The sequence below is a fragment of the Dryobates pubescens genome, chromosome 31 (assembly GCF_014839835.1).
Source record: "Dryobates pubescens isolate bDryPub1 chromosome 31, bDryPub1.pri, whole genome shotgun sequence".
NCBI lineage: Eukaryota > Metazoa > Chordata > Aves > Piciformes > Picidae > Dryobates > Dryobates pubescens.
The window spans coordinates 5230751-5247463 of record NC_071642.1 but is presented as its reverse complement, the minus strand read 5'-3'; the positions used below and the strand labels follow the sequence as shown (position 1 = coordinate 5247463).

Here is a 16713-nt window from a genome sequence, read left to right as displayed (position 1 = left end):
TTATAAGGCATTCAGCAAGAACTTCTGTGGGCTGGACCACCACACAAGTGGGAGGAAGGCTGAAAACTATCAGGAAGAGGCTGAAAACTGTCAGGTGAGGAGCACAGAATGCTCTGGGCTGGAAGGGATCTCCAAAGCTCAGCCAGTCCAACCCCTTGCACTCAGCAGGGGCATCCTCAACTGGATCAGGCTGCCCCACAGCCCTGCTCAGCTCATGCTGCAGTCTGTTAAGCAATCACCCCCTGAAAAGATCCTGAATTGGTGGTTTAGGACTTGGCAGCCTCAAAAGTGTCACAGAAAGGTGGCAGCTAAAGTCCCCAAGAGCTCCTCCTCCATGGAGCATGGGCTGAGCCCTTGCTGTGCCCAGCTGTGATCAGCTCAGGCATGTCCCAGAGCAAGCAGTGATGGAGCATGTTCCAAGCCACATCTGTAAGGATTTGCTCTCACAGTTCTCCAGGGCTCAGGATATCACAGCTGAACGCAGGAAGGAAGCATTGCCTGGCACAAAAGGCCCTGGGGGTGTTGGCTAACAGTGGCTGGAGATGAGCCAGCAGTGCCCAGGGGGGCAAGAAGGGCAGCAGCAGCCTGGCCTGGGGCAGCAGTGGTGTGGGCAGCAGGAGCAGGGCAGGGATGGTGCCCCTGGACTGGGCACAGCTGAGGTTGCACCTTGAGTGCTAGGTTCAGTTTTGTGCCCTCAAGCCCACAAGGACATTGAGGAGCTGGAGCAGGTCCAGAGAAGGACAACCAAGCTGGGGAAGGGTCTGGAGAACAGGGCTGGGGAGAAGCAGCTGAGGGAGCTGGGGGTGGTTAGTGGGGAGAAGAGGAGGCTGATCTCTGCTGCTCCCTGAGAGGAGGCTGCAGTGAGGCAAAGATGTGGTGCTGAGGGCCATGGGTGGTGGTGACCTGGCAGTGCTGGGCTGCCAGCTGGACTTGATGACCTTCAGGATCTTTTCCTGGGTTCAGTTTTGGGCCACTTACTCCAAGAAGGACATTGAGGGGCTGGAGAGAGACCTGAGGTCCTCTCAGCCGTCTCCAGGCTACAGAACATCATTTCAAACTAGAGCAGAGCAGATGGAGATGTTAGGAGCAAGTTCTGCACCATGAGGCTGCTGGAACAGGCTGCCCAGGGAGGTGTCTGAGGCCCCATCCCTGGAGATATTCCAGGTGAGGCTGGACAGGGCTCTGGTGTCTTCTGCTCTGCCAGAAGGAGAGGGAGATTCCCAGGGAGCATGGTCCACACTGCCCTGCTGGGAGCAGCTCCAGCAAGGTCTGAGAGGACAGGGTTGACCCCAGGCCCTGCCACTCTTGCAGGCACTGCCCAGGCACAGCAGCAGCTGGCACTGCCCCTGTGGTACTCACGTCGTGGAGCACAGCAAGCCCAGTGCAGAAGGAGATGATGTAGAATGTAAACCTCCAGCTACAAAGAAAGGAAACAGCAGCTTAGAAACCAGCCCTCAGCCACAGAGCTCCAACTCATAGCTTCATGGAATGGGTTGGGTTGGAAGGGACCTTCAAGATCATCCAGCTCCAGCCCCCTGCCATGGGCAGGGACACCTCCCACCAGCCCAGGCTGCTCAGGGCCTCATCCAGCCTGGCCTTCAGCACCTCCAGGCAGGAGGCTTCCACCACCTCCCTGGGCAGCCTGTGCCACCCTCACTCTCAACAATTTCTTCCTCCTCTCCAGTCTCAATCTCCCCTCTCCCAGCTCAAAGCCATTGTCCCTCGTCCTGGGACCCCCAGCCCTTGTCCAAAGTCCCTCCCCAGCTCTCCTGGAGCCCCTTCAGGTACTGGAAGGCTGCTCCAAGGTCTCCCTGAAGCCTTCTCTCCTCCAGGCTGCACAGACACTCATACAAACCTTCCCAGCACCAGCAGACACCTGGCTATGAGGCAAACTCTGCCAATCTCTCTCCTAGGCTTTGGGAGGTCAGGGCTGCCAAGTTCATTATCATAGAAGGCAATTAATTAGTGTCAAGGCAATTAGTTAGTGGCAATGATTTCCTAGACCAAAGCAGCCAGGAGCACCTGAGACCTGCCTGCCAAGTGCAGTGGGCAGGGGCAGGTCACACTGAACAGACACACACAGAGGGCAGGGAATGAGCTGCATCTCAGCCCAGCAGAGCAAACAAGCTGGGAGCAGACTAAACACAGCAAAGTCCTCCAAGCAGGGAAGCTGTCTCTAGCAGGCCCTCAGCTGCCAAAAGCCTCCAGAACAAATGAGAAGTGAGGACACTTGCAGAGAGAGAGGCTCCAGCTGCCAGTGGAACCCTCCAGGAGCTCCAAGAGAGACTCAACCTTCTTCCTGCAGACTGCAGATGGTGGCAGAGGGCAGGTGCAGGGACCCCAGCCCGGCTGGGCTGAGCCAGAAGAGCCTCTGCTGGTGAGTTTTACTGCCAGCATCCACTGCAAGTCAGCCAGTGCAGGGAGAATCACAGCATCAGAGGGTCAGGGGTTGGAAGGGACCTCTGGAGATCATCCAGTCCAAGCCCCCTGCCAGAACAGGGTCACCCAGGGCAGCTCACACACAGGAGCTGAGATTTCATGCTGGGGGCAGCAGATGAAGCAGGGCTGCTCTCCAACACCTTGTCCCCAGCTGGGGAAGGATTTGTAACTGCAGCTCCCTGGGATGTCAGAAACCAGTGACAAACTTTGGTTTCTTTTCCAAAGAGGGTTTTGAAACAGGGATTTTCCCTCCCAGCTTCACAGAAAGCAGCAGGTTGGAAGGGAGCCTCCAAGGGCATCTTGTCCAACCCCTGCAGGCAGCAGGGACAGCTCCAGCCAGAGCAGGCTGCACAGGGACACAGCCAGGCTGAGCCTGAATGGCTCCAGGGATGGAGCCTCAGCCACCTCCCTGGGCAGCCTGTGCCAGTGTCTCCCAACCCTCACTGTGCAGAACTTCCTGCTGGTGTCCAAGAGGAGGCTGAAGAAGCAGGGGAAGAGCCAGTGGGGTTCAGGAACAGAGGAGCAGCAGAGAGGCAGAAGCAGCAGGGGTAGGTAGAGCCAGGGGGTTCAGGAGCAGAGGAGCAGCAGAGAGGCAGAAGCAGCAGGGGAAGAGCCAGGGGGTTCAGGAGCAGAGGAGCAGCAGAGAGGCAGAAGCAGCAGGGGTAGAGCCAGGGGGTTCAGGAACAGAGGAGCAGCAGAGAGGCAGAAGCAGCAGGGGTAGAGCCGGGGGTTCAGGAGCAGAGAAGCAGCAGAGAGGCAGAAGCAGCAGGGGAAGAGCCAGGGGGTTCAGGAGCAGAGGAGCAGCAGAGAGGCAGAAGCAGCAGGGGAAGAGCCAGGGGGTTCAGGAACAGAGAAGCAGCAGAGAGGCAGAAGCAGCAGGGGTAGAGCCAGGGGGGTTCAGGAGCAGAGGAGCAGCAGAGAGGCAGAAGCAGCAGGGGTAGAGCCAGGGGGTTCAGGAGCAGAGGAGCAGCAGAGAGGCAGAAGCAGCAGGGGTAGAGCCAGGGGGTTCAGGAGCAGAGGAGCAGCAGAGAGGCAGAAGCAGCAGGGGTAGAGCCAGGGGGTTCAGGAGCAGAGGAGCAGCAGAGAGGCAGAAGCAGCAGGGGTAGAGCCAGGGGGTTCAGGAACAGAGAAGGAGCACAGAGAGGCAGAAGCAGCAGGGGTAGAGCCAGGGGGTTCAGGAGCAGAGGAGCAGCAGAGAGGCAGAAGCAGCAAGCGGGGCAGGGGAGGCTGAGGTGCTGGCTGCAGGGGGAGGGCAGGGGGCAGAGCTGAGCTCGGGGCAAGGGCTCCTGCAGCTGCTGAGCCGTGCTGCTGCTCACCAGGCCTCACAGAACTTCTTGGACACGCAGGCTCTGTCGGCGTTCCGGCGGCGCCGGAACCAGCGCTCCACCGCCCGCGGCGGCAGCCGGCACTGCCCTGCCAGCCGCAGCAGCTCCGCCTGCAAGGGAGGGCACAGAGGGTCACGGCCTCACACCAGCACCCGGGCTGCAAAACACCCCACAGATCAGCCAGCCCAACCTGTTACCTAACACCTGCCACCTCCTGACAGCTAAACCATGCCTGCCAGTGCCACATCCAGGCCTTTCCTGAGCACCTCCAGGCTGTTCCACCTCCTCCCTGGGGACTCCACCACCTCCCTGGGCAGCACATTCCAGTGGCCAATTACTCTGGCTGGGAAGAACTTTCTCCTCACCTCCAGCCTGAACCTCCCCTGGCACAGCTTGAGACTGTGTCCTCTTGTTCAGGTGCTGGGTGCCTGGGAGGAGAGCCCAACCCCCACCTGGCTACAACCTCCCTGCAGGGAGTTGCAGAGAGCAAGAAGGTCTCCCCTGAGCCTCCTCTTCTCCAGGCTAAGCAACCCCAGCTCCCTCAGCCTCTCCTCCCAGGGCTGTGCCCCAGACCCCTCCCCAGCCTCATTGCCCTTCTCTGGACACATTCAGGTGTCTCAATGTCTTCTTAAAGTGAGGAGCCCAGAGCTGGACACAGGACTGAAGGTGTGGGAGGGCCCTGGAGAGCCCAAAGGGGTGAGCTGGTGGTCACAGTCTGAAGGGGGAACCTTAGCCCAGTTCCTAACTGCAGAGATTTTGAGTGGGGAAAAAAGGTCAATCGATTAGTAATGGACACAGAACAATAACAGCAAACCTCAGGAAGGTCAATGAGGACAATGCAGGGTCCTGCACCTGGGGAGGAGTAACAGCAGGCACCAGGACAGGTCAGAGGCTGCCCTGCTGGAAAGCAGCTCCACAGAGAAAGACCTTCAAGTGCTGCTCCAGGGCTCTGGGACCCTCACAATACAGAAGTCCCTCCTGATGCTGAGGTGGAACCTCCTGTGCTGGAGCTTCCATCCCTTGCCTCTTGTCCTATCCCAGGGCACAACTGAGCACCCCAACCCCCCTGCCAGAGCAGGGTCACCCAGGGTAGTCTGCACAGGAATGCATCCAGGTGGGGCTGGAAAGCCTCCAGAGAGGGAGACTCCAGAACCCCCCTGGGCAGCCTGCTCCAGGGCTCTGCCACCCTCACACCAAAGAAGTTTCTCCTCCTGTTGAGCTGAAATCTTCTATGTTCAAGCCTGAACCTGTTGTTCCTTGGCTTATTACTGCACCCCACCCAAAAGAGCTTGGCCCCCTCCACTTGCCCCCCACCCCTCAGATATTGATAGGCATTGATCAGACCCCTCTCAGCCTTCCCTTCTCCAGAGCTCTCAGTCTCTCTTCACAGGGGAGATGCTCAGGTCCCCTAAGCATCCTGATGGCTCTCTCCAGCAGGTCTCTGTCTCTCTGGAGCTGGGGAGCCCAGCACTGGACACAGTATTGCAGGTGTGCTCTCAGCAGGGCAGAGCAGAGGGGGAGCAGAACCTCCCCAGCCCTGCTGGCCACACTTTGCTTGCTGCCCCCCAGGACCCCATTGGCTCTCTTGGCCACAAGGGCACATTGCTGCCCCATGGACTCCTTACTGTCCCCAAGGACTCCAAGGTCTCTCCCCATGCTCCCTGTGGCTGGCTGCTCTCAGGTGCCCACTGCTGTGCTGGTTCCTGCTGCTTTGGTGCTTTCAGCACAAGTGGCATTAGCAAACTTCAGGATCCCAAAGGTGATGTCCTTTGACTAGGGACACAAAGGCTGCTCTGGAGGAGAGCAAAGGCAGGAGGCACTCACCTCTTTGGGGTGCTTGCAGCACCTGCTGTAGAAGCTTTCCAGCACAGGGTTGGGCTGAGCTTTTGGTTTCTGCTTGTCTTTCACTCCCAGTTTGGCACTGAGGGGCAGAGCTATGGTTCTGCAAGAGAAAAAGTAAAGGTCCAGGCCAGCCCAGAGCAGAGCAGGGGCCCATGCAGAACTTGTTGCCCACCAGCACTCCCAGGTCCTTCTCCCCAGGGCAGATCCCCTCCCAGCCTGTCCTGCTGCAGTTTATTCCTCCTGCCCAGCTGCAGGACTCTGCTCTCATCCTTGCTGAGCCTCACTGAGAATCATAAGGAGAAAACAACCATGGAGGAATGGCCTTCTACTTACTACACATGCATATGCTTCTGACAGCAAGGGAAAAGCCTTCTGCAGAGAAGTTACAAACACACTTGGTACAGGGAACCTCACACATTCTGTACAAGGTCTCCACTTCACTGTCACCACTGTACAAACTCTTCACACTTCACCACCATGGCTGCTTCCCCAATCATTCAATCAACTTCTCCCTCTGCTAGCTTCTCCCCAAGATTTGCCATCACATGGTGGAGCTGTGCAGCACTGATGGAACCATCCCCATCCCTGCCAGACACACAGGAAGCTTCTCTCATTTCTTCCTCACTACTCTTATCTTCCATTTTTCTTGCCATCCTGGGTTCAGCTTTGGGCCCTCACTCCAAGAAGGACATTGAGAGGCTGGAGCAGGTCCAGAGAAGGGCAACCAAGCCTGGAGAACAGGGCTGGGGAGGAGCAGCTGAGGGAGCTGGGGGTGATTAGTTTGGAGGATGCTGAGTGGAGACCTCATTGCTCTCTACAGCTCCTGAGAGAAGGATGCAGGGAGGTGGGGGTTGGGCTCTGCTCCCTAGCATCAGGAGACAGAAGGAGAGGAACTGGCCTGAAATGTGCCAGGGGAGGGTTAGGTTGGAGAGAAGGAAAAAATTCTTTGCTGCCAGAGTGGTCAGGGACTGGCCCAGGCTGCCCAGGGAGGTGGTGGAGTCCCCAGCCCTGGAGGTATTCCAGAACCCTGTGGCCATGGCACCTGGGACCATGGTGGGGTTGGGTTGGTGTTGGACTGGGTGATCTCAGAAGGCTTTTTCAACCCAACCAGTTCTATGATGCTATGCAACCAAGCCTTGTGGTTGAGGAAGAACCTCTCTGCAGCTTCTTTCCAGTCCACACCAGGCACTGAGAGCTCTGAAGTTCTGCAGGCACAGGAGAAGCCCAGGGAATGTCTTTGCCAGGGCTCAGGCTTCCAGCCAGAAAGGTTTTTAAAGGAGAACTCTTTCAATTCCCCTGACAGATTTCTTCATTCTGTTTAACTCCTGACTTCTGCCTCTTGCCTGCTGCTTGGTTATGGCCATGGCATAAAAATCTCCCTGTCAGAGAGGGGAGCTGCTGAAGGCAAGCTGTAATTAATCCCAGTTTGTTGTTGAGGTCCTGAGTTGAACCATGAGGGCTGGGACCAATCCTACTTTTATGAACATCATTGGGAAATCAAAGGATCAGCTCCCTCCCAAGGAAGGTTGGTACAAGTTGGATGTCTGCTCTGACTCAGGTTTCAGTTCAATCTTCCTCCAAGCACCAAGCCTGGGAGGGTGATGATTGTCCTGATTGCAACACCACAGTCACCTCCTCAGCTGCAGGGATGCTCTCACCATGGCAGCTTATCAGATCTCTGGAAGACAGGAGGCTGAGGACTGAACTCTACCACTCTCCCCAGCTAGGCAAGGCACAGTCAGTGAGGTGATTCTCATCTCAAGCTGACTTCTTCCACCAGGGAGCTCCTCTCCCCTTGCAGCTCACAGAAGGAAGTTCACACAAAGGCATTTTGCTCAGGAACCACCAAAGAAGGAACTGCTGAGGCTGCAGTTTGGAAGGACACTGAGAGGCTGGAGCAGGTCTGGAGAAGGGCAACCAAGCTGGGGAAGGGTCTGGAGAAGAGGGCTGGGGAGCAGCAGCTGAGGGAGCTGGGGGTGGTTAGTGTGGAGAAGAGGAGGCTGAGGGAGACCTCCTTGCTCTCTACAGCTCCCTGAGAGGAGGCTGCAGGGAGGTGGGGGTTGGGCTCTGCTCCCTAGGATCAGGAGATAGGAGGAAAGGAAATGGCCTGGAATTGTGCCAGGAGAGGGTTAGGTTGGAGAGAAGGAACAATTGCTTTGCTGCCAGAGTGGTCAGGGACTGGCCCAGGTTGCCCAGGGAGGCTGTGGCTGCCTCCTGCCTGGAGGTGCTCAGGGCCAGGCTGGATGAGGCCTTGAGCAAGCTGTGCTGGTGGGAGGTGTCCCTGCCCATGGCAGGGGGTTGGAACTGGATGAGCTTTGAGGTCCCTTCCAATCCAAACCATTCTATGACTCTATGAACTCCACCATCTCCTTCAGCCTCAGGCTTTCCCCTGGCTGAGGGCTGTCCCTGTGCTCCCTGCCTCACACCAGGGCTGAAGCCTCCTGTCTGATAGAGGACCCCAAGTCCCCACAGTGCTGCTGTCCCAGCTGAGCCATTCCATGAACCACTGCAACCTGTCCCAAATCCCTGCCTGCAGGACCTAACAGGAAGGAGGTTTCAGACCCTTCCTGGTTATGGATCAACCACAGAAGTCTCTGCACAAAATGAATCACAGAATGGTTTGGGTTGGAAGGGACCTCCAAAGCTCAGCCACTCCAACATCCTCCACCAGATCAGGTTGCCCAGGGCCCTGTCCAGCCTCACCTTGAGTATCTCCAGGGATGGAGCCTCAACCACCTCCCTGGGCAGCCTGTTGCAGTGTTCCAGCAGCCTCCTGCTGCAGAACTTGTTCCTCACATCCAATCTCAATCTGCTCTGCTCTAGTTTGAAGCCATTGCCCCTGGTGCTGTCCCTGCAGGCCTTTGGGAACAGTCCCTCTGCAGCCTTCTTTTAGGTCCAAGTGTGTGATGCTTCATCTGAGCACAAGAAAACACTTTCTTTGCTGTGCAGGTGGTCAAGGCAGAGAATCACAGAATGGTTGGGGTTGGAAGGGGCCTCTGGAGATCATCCAGTCCCAACCCCTGCCAGAGCAGGGTCACCCAGGGCAGCTCACACAGCAACACATCCAGGTGGGGCTTGAAAGTCTCCAGAGCAGGAGACTCCACAACCCCTCTGGGCAGCCTGCTCCAGGCCTCCAGCACCCTCACACCAAACAACTTTCTCCTCCTGTCCAGAGGGAAGCTCCTGGCTTCCAGCCTCACCCCTTGTACCTTCTCCTGTTACTGGACACCTTCTTGCTCCCCACCCCTCAGGTATTTACAGCTATTGATCAGCTCCCCTCTCAGCCTTCCCTTTTCCAGACTAACCAGCTTCAGGGCTCTCAGCCTTTCCTCCCCAGATTCCAGTCCCTTCAGCATCCTCACAGCCTCCAGTGGACTCTCCCCAGGAGCTCCCTGTCATGAGGTGCTGGGTGACAGGTTGGACTTGATGATCTCTGAGGTCTTTTCCAACCTTCTTGATTCTATGATCCTCGAACTGCAGAGCCCAGAGCTGGACACAGGATCCCAGGTACCCACTCTACAACATTCCAGGTACATTGGAACAGAGGGGGAGTGGAGTCTCCATCTGGAGATACTCCAAACCCAGTGGAGTAGAATAGACCAGACCAGACCAGACCAGGTTGGAAGAGACCTTCAAGATCATTGTGTCCAACCCATCAACCAATCCAACACCACCTAAACAACTAACCCATGGCACCAAGCACCCCATCAAGTCTCCTCCTGAACACCCCCAATGATGGTGACTCCACCACCTCCCCAGGCAGCCCATTCCAATGGGCAATCACTCTCTCTGTGTAGAACTTCTTCCTAACATCCAACCTAAACCTCCCCTGGCACAGCTTGAGACTGTGGCCTCTTGTTCTGGTGCTGGCTGCCTGGGAGAAGAGACCAACCCCCTCCTGTCTACAACCTCCCTTCAGGTAGTTGTAGACAGCAAGAAGGTCTCCCCTGAGTCTCCTCCTCTCCAGGCTAAGCAACCCCAGCTCCCTCAGCCTCTCCTCTTAGGGCTTCTGTTCCAAACCCCTCACCAACTTTGTTGCCCTTCTCTGGACACCTTCCAGCATCTCAACCTCCTTCCTAAACTGAGGAGCCCAGAACTGGACACAGGACTCCAGGTGTGGCCTAAGCAGTGCAGTGTACAGGGGCAGAATGACCTCCCTGCTCCTGCTGGCCACACTCCTCCTGATGCAGGCCAGGATGCCACTGGCCCTCCTGGCTGCCTGGGCACACTGCAGGCTCCTGTTCAGCCTACCATCAACCAGCACCCCCAGGTCTGACCCAGCCCCTCAGAGCCTGCTGGAGCTGAGCCTGTCTGAGCAGCAGGGGGGTGCTGGGTGATCTCCAGAGAGCCCTTTCAGCATTCTGGGGCAGTCCCTTTGCTCCTCCTCCTGCCACAGCACCCTCACTCCATCCCAGTACCTTTTGCATCTGATTTAAGATGCTGATGGGCAGATGGAGGAGGATTTTCTTTCCCCTTTCCCATGCAAGTGCTGCCTCAGCTGGCAGGGCTTCCTCAGCCCTGCTTCTCCTCCTTAATCTGAAAGCTGTTTTGATTCACAAACTTCATTAATAAAAGCTTCTGGCCACACCCTTAACAAAAAGATAATATCTCAAGCCAGGAAGCCTGTAATCATGCCACTATCTGCCCTCAGATGCCAATTTCAGCACTTCTGAGCTGGCTGCTTGTTTGTCCCAGCTCCCTGCAGCCCTTTCTTGCACATGGAGTTCCCTCAGTTGTTGCTGGTTCACCTCCAGCTCATTCTGGAGAAGAATCACAGAACTGTCAGGGCTGGAAGGGACCTCAAGGCTCAGCCAGTTCCAACCCCCCTGCCATGGGCAGGGACACCTCACACCACAGCAGGTTGCTCACAGCCACCTCCAGCCTGGCTGCAAACACCTCCAGGGATGAGGCTTCCACCACCTCCCTGGGCAGCCTGTGCCAGGCTCTCACCACCCTCATGGGGAACAACTTCTTCCTAACATCCAATCTCAATCTCCCCACTTCTAGTTTTGCTCCATCCCCCCCAGTCTATCCCTCCCTGACACCCTCAAAAGTCCCTCCCCAGCTTTCTTGTAGCCCCCTGCAGATCCTGGAAGGCCACAATGAGGTCTCCTTGGAGCCTTCTCCTCTCCAGCCTGCACAACCCCAGCTCCCTCAGTCTGTCCTCACAGCAGAGCAGCTCCAGCCCTCTGCTCATCCTCGGGGCCCTTCTCTGGACACCTTCCAGCACCTCCAAGATCCCTCCTGGAACAGAGGCTTCAGAACTGGATGCAGAAGAAAGCTTCCTCTGCTCCCTGGGAAGGGTGAACCAAGCCCTGTGGGGCTCCTGTACCTTCTGTGCATGGTGCTGCTGCCCCAGCCTAAAAGAATTTGACCAAGTGGCAGCACTGCAGACCCAGAGGATGTGTTTGGGATTTCTCATGACCTTGGCTTTGTAACTCTCTACTTCTGGTCCCTGAGTTAACATGAGTGTGTGTTGCCCCCAGCTCAAGAAGGACATGGAGCTGCTGGAGCAGGTCCAGAGGAGGCCACAAAGATTTGTATCAGAGGGCTGCAGAACCTCCCTGATGGGATCAGGCTGGGAGAGGTGGGGCTGTACAGCCTGGAGAAGGGAAGGCTCCAGGGAGTCCTTAGAGCTGCATTTCAATATCTGAAGAGGACCTACAGGAGAGCTGGGGAGGGACTTTGGGAGTGCCAGATCATGGGACAACAGCTTTGAGCTGGGAGAGGGGAGACTGGGACTGCAGATGAGGAAGAAGTTCTTTGGTACAAGGATGCTGAGGCTTTGGAAGAGGCTGCCCAGGGAGGCTGTGGCTGTCCCTTCCCTGGAGGTGCTCAAGGCCAGGCTGGATGAGGCCTTGAGCAGCCTGGGCTGGTGGGAGGGGTCTTTAAGCCATCCCACCTGGATGATCTTTGAGAGCCCTTCCAACCCAAGCCCCTCTGTGAATCTCTCAGGCTGCACAAAGGTGACTCTGGAGGCTTCAGCCTGGCCTCTGACAGCTGATTCTACCCTTCTGGATCTGTGCATGGAGTGCAGGCTGCTTCCCTAGACACCCCCTGAGCTCCTGGTGCTGTGCTGGGGGAGTTCAGAGGTGCTGTGGCATGCCCATGGCACCGGTGTGTGCCAGGACTCCAGAGGCAGGAGGGGCTCAGAGGGGTTTCCTCAGCCCCTCATTGCCCCACCACAGTCACTCCTGTGGCTTCCAGCCTCAGGGTTTGGAGGTGCAAGCCCTGAGCCTGGCTTGGCCTCCCCTTGGTACCTGCTGGCTGAGCTGGGGCACACTGAGAGCAGTTACCCTGTGGATGGGATGGTGGCTGTGGGAAGAGGACATGTGGGGCTGGGTGGGGCCTGGGAGTGCCCAGGAGGCCGTGGGTGCAGCTCTGGGGGAGCAGGAACAGCTCACACTTGGTGAAGCAACTCTGCTGGGAGCCAGTTTGTCCTGGGGAGGGTGGGAAAGTGGAGCAAGCAGTGCTGGAGAGCAGCCAGCAGTGCTCCCAGCCTGTGCCACTCAGGTGGCTGCTGGGGGAGGCCTGGCAGCAGAGGGGCACCAGAAGTTGGGAGCCTGTACTCTGCCTTTGATGCCTCCAGCTTGTGCCTGTGAGCAGGAGCTGTGTCCTGGAGCCTCATTTTAAGGACCTCTGTACCCCAGCAGAACTTCATCCCGGGAGGCAGAAGGCTGCAGAGGGACTGTTCCCAAAGGCCTGCAGGGACAGCACCAGGGGCAATGGCTTCAAACTAGAGCAGAGCAGATTGAGATTGGATGTGAGGAACAAGTTCTGCACCAGGAGGCTGCTGGAACACTGCAACAGGTTGCCCAGGGAGGTGTCTGAGGCTCCATCCCTGGAGATACTCAAGGTGAGGCTGGGCAGGGCTCTGGGCAAGCTGATGACTGAAGGATGTCCCTGCTGAGTGCAGGGGGTTGGAGTGGCTGAGCTTTGGAGGTCCCTTCCAACCCAAACCATTCTCTGATTCTATAGTTTCTGTCTGTGCTGCTGCCCTGGGTCCTGGCTCTAAGCACCATGGAGAAGAGTTTGGTTCTTCATCTTCCAGTTCATGTCTTGTACTGAGGAGCCTGGAACTGGCCAGCCTCAGCCAGAGCAGGGCCCAGGAGCTGATCTCCCACTTCATGCTGCAGGTGAGTCCTGGTCACCACCTGGCAGTGCCTGCCTAGAGGAGTGCTGCCCCCAGCCGCATCCTGCAGACCAGCAAGGAGCAGAAGTGCAGCACTTGAGCTCTGGCAGCAACCTGCCAGCCCCTTGGTGCCACATCTGCAGGGGCAAGGCAGGCAGCTGTGCCCTCAGGAAGGTGCAGGAGTCATGGAATCCACAACAGCCACCTTGTTTACAAGGAAGAGATCTGGATTCCAGTTCTGTATCATCACCAAATTCTTATTCAAAGACTTAATCACATCTGGGGATTCCATAAAAGCTTCCAATTCCAGCCAGCACTGAGAGCTCTGAAGCACTGCAGCCTCCTGAATGGTTTAGGTTGGAGGGGACCTTAAAGATCATCCAGTTCCAGCCCCCTGCCATGGGCAGGAACACCTCCCATCACCTCCAGGCAGGAGGCAGCCACAGCCTCCCTGGGCAGCCTGTGCCAGGCTCTCCCCACCCTCACTCTCAACAATCTCTTCCCCATCTCCAGTCTCAATCTGCCCTCTCCCAGCTCAAAGCCATCACCCTCATCCTGGCACTCCCAGCCCCTCTACAAAGGCTCATCTACTGCAACCCCCTGCCATGGGCAGGGACACCTCTAAACTGTCCCACCCTGCTCAAGGCCTCATCCAGCCTGCCCTTGAACACCTCCAAGGAGAAGGCATCCACAAGCTCCCTGGGCAACCTGTTCCAGTCTCTCATCACCCTCACACCCAGGAACTTCTTCCTGAGATCCAGCCTGAGTGCCCTTGCAGCACAGAGGACCTGAAGGACCCTCCCAGCCTACAGAGGGATTCCATTTCCCTGTGCAGCCACTTGTGCAAAGAAGGCTGAGAGAAGCATTTCTTCTCCTGCCTTTTCTCCTCTCTTTGCAAACTGCAAAGCACTGCAGGTTCTGACTGAGCTCTTCCAACCCAGCACCCCCCCAGAGAGCAGCTGGGCAGAGTTGATTCTTGACTCCAGTGAAAACCACTTTGAAGAGCACCCAGAACCCTGCCAGGGGACCTACCCTGCAGCCTGGGCAGTGCCTGGCACTGTGGCAAACCTCAGCTGTCCACCAGCAGATGGCTGGGTGCAGAGCCCACTGCATAAAGGACCAGGACTGCTGAGAAACTCAGAGCTGGTGAAGCCTGCAGGATCTCCACCCAGCTCTACCTTTGGCATCAGCCCCACACTGTCTCTGCTTGGGGGGTGATGTGCAAAACACCCCAGGGGCTCTGACCAGAAAGCCCCTGCCTGATGCTTGGGAAGCAGCTTCCTGTGCCAGCCCTGCAGGATGGTATCTCAGAGGCTGCAAAAAGCTGCAGCAAAAGCAGCTCTGGGAGCAAGAGGAGAAGAAATTTTGGCAGCCCAGCACTGGCAGAGACTGCAGCAGGCTTCAGAGGAATCACAAAGTGTCAGGGGTTGGAGGGGACCTCTGGAGATCATGGAGTCCAACCCCCTGCCAGGGCAGGGGCACCCAGGGCAGCTCACACAGCAACACATCCATGTGGGGCCCCAAAGTCTCCCCAGAAGGAGACTCCTCAGCCTCTCTGGGCAGCCTGCTCCAGGCCTCCAGCACCAGAAGAGTTTTTCCTCACGTTGAAGTGCAACCTCCTGGGTTCCAGCTTGGATCCACTGTTGCATGGCCTGTCACTGGGCACCACTGAAAAGAGCCTGGCACCCTCAGCAGCAGCCTCAAAGGCCTCTCCATGGCACTGCCAAGGAAATGACTCTGAACCAGAGCTGTGGGGGCTGTGTGGGGCTGATCCTGGCCCCAGATGGCCCAGCCCAGTCTAATGCATCCTCTCCAGGCTTGGTCAGATGCATCCCCCCAGCTCATCACCTCCCAAGACAAAGCAGACAGCTGTCCTTGGGCAGTCTGAACATCACTGCTGCTGCCCTCAGCCCAGAACCAGCAGGCAAGGTGCAGGAGGCCCCAGAGCAGCAACTCTGCCTTCTGGAACACAAGCAGAGACCACATCTAGGACCTCCTGAAGTGAAAGGAGTCACACTGCTTGTGGTGAGAGCTTGAGGGCAGGGTCTGTGTTCTGTGTTCAGACTCTGCTACAGCCAGGGCACAGATGCACAGAGTCACAGAACAGGGTGGGTTGGAAGGGACCTTGAAGATCATCCAGATCCAACCTCCTGCCATGGGCAGGCACACCTCCCACCACAGCAGGTTGCTCAGAGCCACATCCAGCCTGCCCTTAAACACCTCCAGGGAGGGGACATCCACAGCCTCCCTGGGCAGCCTGTGCCAGGCTCTCCCCACCCTCACTCTCAACAATCTCTTCCTCATCTCCAGTCTCACTCTCCCCTCTCCCAGCTCAAAGCCATTGTTCCTCATCCTGGCACTCCCAGCCCTTGTCACCAGTCCCTCCCCAGCTCTCCTGGAGCCCTTCAGGTCCTGGAAGGCTGCTCTGAGGTCTCCCTGGAGCCTTCTCTTCTCCAGGCTGAACAGCCCCAACTCTCCCAGCCTGTCCCCACAGCAGAGGTTCTGCAGCCCTCTGATCCTCTCTGTGGCCTCCTCTGGACCCTCTCCAGCAGCTCCAGGTCCCCCTCGGGCTGGGGGCCCCAGAACTGGAGGCAGTGCTGCACAGCACTGGAAAGAAAGAGCTGAAAGATGCACCCCAGCAGCCTGTGACCTGGAGTTTGTGTGGATCTGTTCAGCCATGCCCTGGCACAGGCACAGAGCCAGCTCTGGACCCGAAGTGGCAGCCCTGGAGCCCCAGCACTCACCTCTCAAAGGCACGGCGGACGCCCACCAGGAGCAAGGCAAAGGGGATGCTAAGCAGCAGGTCCCGGGGCTGAGGGTATTGGATGTCTTCAGACTCTTGCATGTCCTCCCAGGTGATGCCTGGAGGCAGCCAGAACTCGTGCTGCCACAGCCAGTGGTACAGGGAGCCTGCCATCCTGGAAGGAAGGGAGACAGGAGAAACTGAGGGCAGGCTGGCACCCAGCAAACCTGCCAGCACAGGCCCCGGGAGCAGGGGCAGGGTTACAGCCCTGCTGAGGTGGCAGCTGGCTGGGCAAGCAGCAGAGGTGTGGAACACAGCAGCACCCAAGGAACTGATAACCTGCTACAGACTGATGTTAGGAGCTGGGTGACTCCTGGTGAGGAACTAAACCAGGGCTAAAAGGCACTGAGCGCTTCAGGACTCAACAGAAGAGAAGTGTTGCTCTCAGCAAGGGGGAGCAGAAAGATTCCAGGTTCAGACTCTGCTATTTTTCAGGTTCCATCATGAGAAGGACACAGAGCTGCTGGATGAGTCCAGAGCAGGTCACAAAGATGAGCCACAGGCTGGAGCAGCTCTGCTGTGAGCACAGGCTGAGGGAGCTGGGGCTGTGCAGCCTGGAGGGGAGAAGGCTCCAGGGGGACCTCAGAGCTGCCTGCCAGGACCTGAAGGGATCCTGCAGGAAGGCTGCAGGGGGACTTCTCCTGAGGGTGTCCAGAAACAGGACAAGGAGGAATGGTTTGAAGCTGAGGCAGAGCAGGGTTAGACTGGAGCTGAGGAAGTTCTTGAGTGTGAGGGTGGTGAGGCTCTGGCACAGGCTGCCCAGGGAGGCTGTGGCTGCCTCCTGCCTGGATGAGTCCTTGAGCAACCTGGCCTGGTGGAAGGTTCCTTGCCCATACCAGGGGGTGGAACTGGATGATCTTTAAGGTCCCTTCCAACCTAAACCATCCAGGCTGAAAGACCCCAGCTCCCTCAGCCTGTCCTCACAGCAGAGGTGCTCCAGGCCAAACAATACCCAAACACAAGCTCTGAACAGAAGCCAGAGGCTCTGTAGGGACACAGAAGGAAAAGGGAAGCCTGGGAATGAGCTGCCCATGGAGATAAGCAGAGCAGCAGCTGGGAGATGCCATCTCAGGAGACAAAAGGCAAAGCATCTCAGGTAAGTGTCTGAGCAGCATGAAGCTCCTCAGCAGGAGAAGCCCAGAGCCTGACCCATTTTCTGTGAGGAGGTTGCC

The 16713-nt window shown here is 57.4% G+C and overlaps 1 protein-coding gene across 1 annotated transcript in view; it reads right to left on the bottom strand.

Moving 5' to 3' along the window:
- Positions 1–16713, bottom strand: part of LOC104308479 (ceramide synthase 4) — a 36806-nt gene that overhangs the window by 8207 nt on the left and 11886 nt on the right. The window contains exons 2-5 of the mRNA XM_054174987.1: positions 15483–15656; positions 5589–5706; positions 3756–3874; positions 1360–1417 (exon numbers count right to left, since the gene is read on the bottom strand). Coding sequence (XP_054030962.1) covers positions 1360–1417; positions 3756–3874; positions 5589–5706; positions 15483–15656 — 469 coding nt within the window. The remainder of the gene's footprint in view (positions 1–1359; positions 1418–3755; positions 3875–5588; positions 5707–15482; positions 15657–16713) is intronic.